The following is a 9,042-nucleotide window of genomic DNA, read 5'->3' on the forward strand; positions in this document are numbered from 1 at the left end:
CACACACACACACACACACACACACACACACACACACACACACACACGCACACACACAAACTCACAAACACACACTCTCACACACACACACACACACACTTACACACACACAACAAAATACTTGCCCTCTAGTCTCGAATTTTATTTATATTTATAACTTTTTGATTTGTATAAACTACATTTTGGATTAACTTTCTCTCATAGCAATCATTCGGGACGCAGTCAATGTTTTATTGATACTTTAGCCGTAGGCGGAGGCCTGGAGACCTATAGCACAGGGTATCCTAGTTTAGGCTCCAGCCTTCACAGACAACAAATGTTTTATTACTTAAGAAAGTTTAATTATGGTTGAAATTGTGTGTGAAGGAAATAAATTTATTATTATTGTATTTATTTTAAACTCTCGGCTCTCCCAAGGCCTAAAAGATTAATTTTGAATTTTTAAATGAGAGAGGCGGTATTTCCCGGCAATGGCACAGTCGGCCGGGGTCAGGGACTCAGGTCCAAGAATCGGCGAACAATACGTGCCGTATCGAGCAGGACCGCCTTCTGCATTTGTGCTGGAAGCGACACGCCACAGAAATCCAACCGCCTCAAACTGTTAGACAGGCTGACTGGAATTAATCCATTTGCGGACAAAGCAATTGGGATTATTTCAGTAGAGGCCACATCCCACATGTCGGTGATCTCGTGCGCCATTATTATTATTATTATTATGTTCACAAAATTAACTTGTGCCATACTTGTGTAAAATACTGAAGTCTGCCTCCCGGGTCTAAAATTTCTTGTGAATCCTGCAAGGGGCATTGGTTCTCGCAGCACGCGACGATGTCATCGGAGCCTTGCGCACTGGTTCTGATGGGCGACAAGTCGATGATAGCCCCGCAGTCCTGTGAGTTGTCGCCGACGTGTTCCGACTCGTAGGCTGAGATGTTGGCTGCGGTGCTTCCAGTTTCAATTATCATTTGAATTAGGAGTAGCGTTGCTCTTCGTGACTACAGATTTAAGTTTGAAGGATTTTAAATCTTGGCTAGACCTCGTTTTAGTAACCTTCAACTGTTCGGGCAATTGCTCGGCAAATAGATATTTGTTTATCTTAGATTCCCTTAGTGTATCTTTCAACTTGTTGTTCAAGACAGAGATTAGGAAGTAATGAGAGTCACATAGGGGCCGCCGGTATTGCTAATGTGCTACATTACAGTTTCATTGGTGGCCGATGTTTCAGTAACTAAAGTGTTCATTGCACTAGTTAGGGCAGTTAATATCACAGCAATCTGACCTTGTCGAGCTGCAAGTGACAATTGCCAGGTACAGGGTACTCTTCCAACATTTTGTATTTTGACTCTTTTTTAGTCCATTTTGCAGTACATCATGTAATCGGGTAGCGATGTGGCTATGTACATTCTTTCCTACAGGAGACTCTTCCTTTGGATCATCGCTAGTAACATATCTATGTCTTGGTCTAATTGATTATTTTCTGTAGGTGAGTCTTCTTTTAATGCTGATGTAATCGTAGATGGTAGCTGTGTGGATGAAGTATGCGGGATAGGTGATTGGACTGCTGATTCAGCTTGTATGTTTTGAACGTCTTTTCCAGCTTCAGAATTGTCTGAAGGTATAATTTCATTCTCTCTCCGGAATCTTGAAAGGTGATATACCAAAATTCAGTGCAGGAAATGATCCCGAAAACCATTCGCATCACCATTGTAGGTGGATATTTGTAAGAGTAGATACTTGTTAATAAAGTAGTCTTCTTGGGAGTGACCTTAAATAGTAAATTTCAATGGTTCCCACATATATCTTTTCTGCCCAGCAGATTAAGTTCCGCTGCATACGCAGTCCACAGAATACGTGAGCTTGCCCATGTTAGTACTGCTACACTAGTTTACTTTAGTTACTTCCACGGTACAATGTCTCATGTGGTGTAAAGCGGCATATATACAAATGATATTTGTGTTGCAAAAACGAGCGACTCGTTCTGTGTATCGTTTAGATTCTTGGGTTTCTCTCAGAGACAAGTTTAAGGAGACTGGTATCATGACTGTGGCATCACAGTACGTTTACTCAAATATTTTATATGCCCGTAAAAATATACATAATTTCAATAAGAAAGAAGACGTCCATAATTATTAATCTTAGAGCTAAGGCCAAACTCATGATACCACGATTCCGTTTAACCAAGAACTTTGAAGATATAGTCATTATTATACCGACCCAGATAAACGCATAACGCATACACATACACTCGACATAGCCGACTCTGTTATGGGGAACTGTGTACGTTTTTACAATAAGTTTCCGGAGCATATAAGATTATCACTTCCTAAGTTTAAAAACTACTTTAAAAATTTGTCAATTTAAAAGTCAATTCAAAATCGTAGACTACGTGTACGAATCGTAGACTTGTTAGGCTTAGGGTTATCTAACGATAAAGATGTATGGAAAGACGACATAGCTCTAGATTCCATACAAATTTGATGCAAAGTGTATTCCATGGCATTTAAGTTTATTTGAAAAGAGCAATCTCTGGAGTTTCCTGCTCGTTCTTCTTAGGGAAGTCAGCGTAGTGAACAAGCAGTAGCTTCAATGTGACGTCTTCAAGTGGAAATTGATTTTACCATTTACCAAGTGTAAATTGATATTTTTAGTGTATTGCATGCATCACGTTTGTGGATATCTTAACCTCTGATTAGCTCCTAATAAAGAAGTGAGCTATTGTGAAGAAACAGGCCTTATGCACACTGTTCACATCACAATAATATAGTACACCTACTCGTATATCATGCACTCTCTAGCGCTCACAGGCGGGGTGTATGGGTTGATACAACAGAGGGAAATCTTCATATCATTATATTGTGAAGGTGACAATACCCGTCTACTGTACGCAATTTTAGTTGCACATAACCTAATACTCATCTATACAAACTCATGACTGCTTGCAATCGAACAAATTTTGTCAAAAATAGATGGTTTCATACGTAAACGACACAAAGAAAGAAACTTACCAGATCCTGAATCGGGGCTGGGATGTGATTTATGACGTTTACGTAATTTCTTTTCAACTTTTTTACCTTTTTAAATAAATGTTCTTCATCTTGGCTGTGTTTTCGTTTTCTTCCCATAATGTGTTTCTCAAAAACAAACAACTGTAGATTGTAGCTATCACCATATACCACTGGGAGCTGAAGTATTTCTAGAAACAGCGGATTTTTTAATGAGAATATTTTTTTTTTTTAAGTGTGGCCGGTTTCGCACGAAAACCGATAATGAAGACAAAATGGCGCGTGCGCGCGTGGCTGACAGGTGGTATATGACAGCGGAAATCAACACTAAGTTATTTAATTTTTATTTCCTACATATATATTTTTAATTTTCTTTGAACTATTCGTGATGATGGCCGTAGAATGCGAAAAAGTAGTACATGTGAATAATGATCGCGAGAATAGAGTAGCGAAGCATAATATATAATAGGAGTAGCGGAAGAAGCTACGCACTTGTACCGCTCGTAGACGCCGTGCGTGACTTGCGTCCACCTCGCATTGAGCGCCGTAAGCGCCCGGGCCACTCCGCCCGGGCCCCCCGCCTCGTCTGTCGCGCTGTCCTCTCCCGCTGCCAGCAGGATGTCGTTGCCTGTCCAACAATCACATACTTCAGCGTATTGCGTCTTTTCGGGGTGCATGGCAGTTCAACCACCAAACCGCCCGCCGCGGTAGAAGTACTGATATTGATATCGTGTCGCATACAGTCGGGGTCAGTACATACTTCTTAGTATTTTTATTTTATTGTATTTTCGATATGACGTTGGCTCGCTTCCGTTTTAGTTCGTTGTTAAATTTGTGTAGTAAATGGTATTAAAAAAGGCTTTAAAAACTAGGAATTATTCATCAATCGTATCGTTCTACTAAACAGTAGAATTGTTTAGTTTAGAGTTTAGAGAGAGTTTAGACGCTAGTCTCATGCGTGCCAAAACTGGGCCTTGTTAGGCTTGATTCATATTGCTGAGACGCGACGCGACGCGGCGCGGCGTGGTATTACATTAAAACGAGCTATACAACATAAACTTTATCCTCTGCAAAATAAGACAACATTTCATTAAACGAAAAATGAAAACGAAACTGCACCAAGAGGCGGCGAGCTGCCGACCATATTCTCTACTAAATAAAATATACATTTCTTCAAATATAAAGAAACAAAAAAGTAAAGCCGCAGTCTAGCTCCACCCACTCGTCCCGCCTCCGGCAATACAAAGAGTGTGACTTAGCTTCTCAACAATAAGGTATACTTCTTTGAAAGGCAGCTAGGAGCTGATCGACGCCGGGATTTCTGAGAACTTTGGAATTAGCAATGCAATATACAACTTCTCATCTACTAAAGAAAATGAATATTTCTTTTCACGGGAATCTGCTTTACGAATGGGTGGTCGTGTTTATGCAATTGGTAGATTTTACATGCAATTCGTATAATCCAAATAATGATCTCGGTGGCCCAACCCAACGGTTTGCACTATTGGCACTGCATGTGAAGGTTCCGGGTTCGATTTCCGATAGAACCAATAGGGAAATAAACTTTTCTAAAGTGTTTTTGGCCTAGGTGTTCCAGGTAGTGACGCGGAGCAAACTTCGTAGCGTTTGGTTCAGTTTTCGATTCCCGGTAGAACCAATTTAGAAAATGAACTTTTCTGAAGTGCTTTTGGCCTAGGTTAATAAATTAATTTATGTAAAAACTTACAAAAAGACTCCGTTTTTTTCTCATCGTTTTACAACGATGCAATTACAAGGATAAAAATTTTCGCGGCGATCATTAAAAGATAAAGATAGCTATATACGCAATTTCATAACGCTATCCTTGTTCTTCAAAATGTATAACAGTCGTTCATTATCAAATAAACAAAAGTACGAATGTTACTAGTGCGGTATCTTACAGATTCAGTACTCACAATAAAAAATAAAATTTTGATATTGGCAACATAGTTTTATCGACTGCAATAAATATGTCACGGGGAGGTTTATCATATTATATTGCATGCGATATGCTGCCGTACTACTCATGATGTTTCTTTTTATTGTTTCTGTTTATTTCGTTTGTCGCGCTCAATTTTTACGTTGATAAAATTACCGTGCAGTACTGTCAAAATGTTTTAAAATCAGCTGTGATCCTGTTTGATACTGCGATATTCTTATGCGGCCATTGATTGAGGCGCGCGGTGCGTGAAAGATGTGACGTCACGGCGCTCGCAATGTTCGCTATAGTGAAAAAAATTAAAACGGCGGTTTTATCAGTTTAATTTGTCAACTAAATGCGGCTGTAATAGGTCTGATGCGGCGTCATGCTACGAGCTCTGGTGGTTGTCTGACTGCAGAACAGATAAAAGTACATCCAGTTCTTTTTTCATTATTTAGTTCATCAAGTTTTCTCAGAACACCTAGGCCAAAACCACTTTAGAAAAGTTCATTTTCCAAATTGGTTCCACCGGGAATCGGACTCAGATCCAAGAGCTACGTAGTTCGCTCTGCATCACAACTCTGAACACGTAGGCCAAAAAACACTTTACAAAAGTATATTTCCGAAATTGGTTATACCGGTAACGAAACCCGGAACCTTCTCCCAGTGCCATATTATTTACATGAATAATCTACAAATTGCTTAAACACGACCACTCATCCATAAAGTAGATGCAGCAAGCGTCCGCGGGAGACGTCGAACTGCGCCAGGCGCACTTTATAATCTGCATTATAATATAGAACATTCTATCTACTAAATAAAGTACACATTGCTTCTATCAAAAGAAGTGCAGCGCGACGCAGCGCGGCTTTTACTTTGCATTCAAAGAAATACCGACTTCGTTTAGTATGATATTTAATATTACATTGCATCAGTACGCAATCTGCCTTTCATAGAAATGATCCTTAACTGTTGAGAAGCTAAGTTACTGCTCGTATTACCGAAGGCGCGACAAGTGGGCGGAGCCAGGCTGTGTCGCGTTGCGCGACTTTACTCTTCTGTTTTTTTTTTGTGGAAGAAATGTATACTTTATTTAACAAAGATATGTTCTATAGTATATTGTATTTTATAAAGTGCGCCCGCCTCAGCTCTCTGCAGCCCGCTGCCGCTTGGTGTAGCTTCGTTTTCATTTATTTTTTTTTATGAAATGTTACTTTATTTTGTAGACGATAAACTTTATGTTGTACTGCTCGTTTCAATGCAGCGCCACGCCGCGTTGCGTAACGTCTCCGCAATATGAATAAAGTCTTAAGGTGGTTTTCCATCGGCGAGGCGTGAAAAGACGAAGAGAGACGAGTATTGAAAAATCGTCGACCCAATTCGCCTGAAGCCGGGACAACAGCTTGGAGATGGATGTTGAAGTGTTCAGTGATGTCTTATTCCCGGAGAGATCCAGTCCTCAATGAGTACAGCCTCGGTGGCCCGACCTTGAACCGTGTGAACTGTTCGTGACTTGGGAGTTATGTAATAGTGCTTGAAAAAGTCTTGGCTTCATCAAGCGGCAATCTAAGTTTTTCGACCATCGACAGGCAATTTGTAATTTTTATAACGCCTTTGTTGTTGTTTGTTGATTTGTTGAAGTAAATTGGAAGCTACGTGCCCAGTGCGGAATCCCCACAATAAACTTTATATTGCAATGTTGGAATGAATCCAGAAATCATTTTCGAGATATTTGTATAGTAAACTTTATGGGTACTATCCTTATTTGTACCCTACACCCTTTATTTTGGGCATGTCGTAGTACAGATCGTGCCACCGAGGCTGTACTCATAGTGGACTGGATCTCTCCGGGAATAAGACATCACTGAACACTTCAACATCCATCTCCAAGCTGTTGTCCCGGCTTCAAGCGAATTGGGTCGACGATTTTTCAATTCTCGTCTGTTTAGTTTCATAGCATATTTCATGATAAATTCGCAAATTCGCAATTCAAGAAACATGTCCCGTAAATTATTATTATTATATATATAATATATAGTCTCTGAGTCGGGGTCTATGAGTGTTTAATAATAACTAGCGGTCATAATTTATTTTTCGCCATTTTTCAATATAACTGCCATACAGATTCAAATTAGAAAAAACTTTTCTTAGAAGTTTTTCTTCTAAGAAAAGTTTTTTTCTAATTTGACTGAAAATGGCATGGCTTTAATCACAATTTGGTGTAAAAATTTTGTATCCGCCGTTTTTGGTTATAGCCACCACCAAACGTTCGATTTTTTTATGTAAAGTGCTGTTGAAAAAACTTGCTTTGCTCGGACAGAAAATTGGCACGACATTATCGTCTGATAATAATTAGTGGTCAAAATATATTTTTGCAAATTTTTTAAATATGGCCGCTATTAAAGAGCTATTTTAATTGTTTAAAACCAAGTCATAAGTGCCGAGGCCGTAGGTCGAGGTCCGCGGAGGGCGAAGCCCGAAGCGTGCGCACGCCATCGTATAGAGGTAATATTCGGAGGCATAACAGATTACGAGTACAAGATCACACAACTGTAAAAATGTAAGACATACTTCCCGATTTAGTGAAAAAGAGATACTTATAATAGCGTTGTTGTATCTCGACCGTCTCTCTGTTAGATTCCTTTTTTTTTTTCAAGCAATGCCAAAGAGAAGTACTTAGGGGGAAAAAATGCTAAACTTCTGCCGAATTTCCTGTATTATGAATACCAAAATAACGATAACTCTGAGGGCAATACCCCGAAACACTCAAACTAAAACCAACTTAGAAATGTTCGTTTCTTAAATTGGCCCAAATCGGGAATCGAACTTCGAACATAGAGTATAAGCGCACCCCATAACCTGGACCGGACCACGCGCCGCAGGCCGAGTCCAACCCCACTGTGGGGTTGGGCTCAGACTGGCGCGAGACTGAGCGGGCACTCGCGAATTTGGTATTTCCGTTAAACAGTATAATGCTCTATATAGGCAGCAATACGGTTCAATATTACATCAACAAATTGTGCTCTCTTGGAGAGCGAGTTTTACTAAATCGGTTACTAGACACTGAAGTCCGGGTTTATAAATTGGAATCATCCTATAATTAGCTACCCTTAGACGTAATATTTTTGAACTAGAAAAGAATCATCGAAATCGGTACAAGGATGTCGGAACAATCGCGTAACATATACACAAAAAAATACAGCCGAATTGAGACCTTTCGCCTTATGTTTCGAGGCGGTTTAATTTTTTTCTTTTAGTATCACTCAGGGCTAATGTATTGAGGGACGTCACCGGTAACTAAAAATGTTTACCTGCGGTGAGACTGTTGCCTGACATTTATGAATAACAAACGAGTGACCGAATACCACCGGTTGCAGTGCGCATTGATTGGCGTCGGAGCGTCACGCCGCATCACACATTTTAAGATCGCGTGAACCGGTGGCGCCTGTCCCAAGCAGACTCACCGGCCTCGTTGACGGCGCGGAAGTCGGCGGTGCGCGCGTCGCAGCGCTCCTTGAGCGCCTGGAAGCGCGCCTTGACCTGGTACAGCTCGGCCGAGTCGGCGATGCGGCACTCGTGCTCGCGCGGCACCTGCGCCGCCACCTCGCCCAGCCAGCGGCCCAGCGCCGCGCAGCGCTCGCGCACCGCCTCTGCAACACGCTCGCACTGGGGGCGGCCCTTGCGCGACGCAGACGCACAGCCACTCGCTCGAGAGCCGTCGCGATTCGGAGACGCCGTCAGGTTGCGCAACGTATTCAATAACGAATCCAGTCGGCATCTCTACTGAATCTTACGCATTTCAGAGCACCCGTCTAATTGAAAGAGCTCGTCGTAGGAATACACCGTTTACTAGACGATCACGTCAGACATACAACAACGGGTTCACTCACGGATGTGAATATTACCTGTAATTCGTTCTCAAAATTTCAAAGTAAAATTGTTCCTTATTGATAATTTTGAAGATTTCAACTGCATCATAAATTAAAGAAACTTTAAGTCTACTTTTATATATCTTCGTTGATATAATAATAGTTTCATACCGACCGTTTGTTTCTTGAATAAATAAATAATAAATAAATTGTCTATAGAAGTTCCTCCGCA

The 9,042-nt window shown here is 40.9% G+C and overlaps 1 protein-coding gene across 1 annotated transcript in view; it reads right to left on the reverse strand.

The window, feature by feature from the left end:
• LOC113238956 (dystrophin, isoforms A/C/F/G/H) overlaps positions 1-8,719 on the reverse strand; it is a 429,949-nt gene extending 421,230 nt beyond the window's left edge. The window contains exons 1-3 of the mRNA XM_026475816.1: positions 8,650-8,719; positions 8,406-8,591; positions 3,495-3,630 (exon numbers count right to left, since the gene is read on the reverse strand). Of these exons, the coding sequence (XP_026331601.1) occupies positions 3,495-3,630; positions 8,406-8,591; positions 8,650-8,719 (392 nt within the window). The remainder of the gene's footprint in view (positions 1-3,494; positions 3,631-8,405; positions 8,592-8,649) is intronic.
• Between the last annotated feature and the right edge of the window lie 323 nt (positions 8,720-9,042).

Source organism: Hyposmocoma kahamanoa, unplaced genomic scaffold (genome assembly GCF_003589595.1).
Source record: "Hyposmocoma kahamanoa isolate Upper Pololo Valley unplaced genomic scaffold, ASM358959v1 98972, whole genome shotgun sequence".
Classification (NCBI taxonomy): Eukaryota; Metazoa; Arthropoda; class Insecta; order Lepidoptera; family Cosmopterigidae; genus Hyposmocoma; species Hyposmocoma kahamanoa.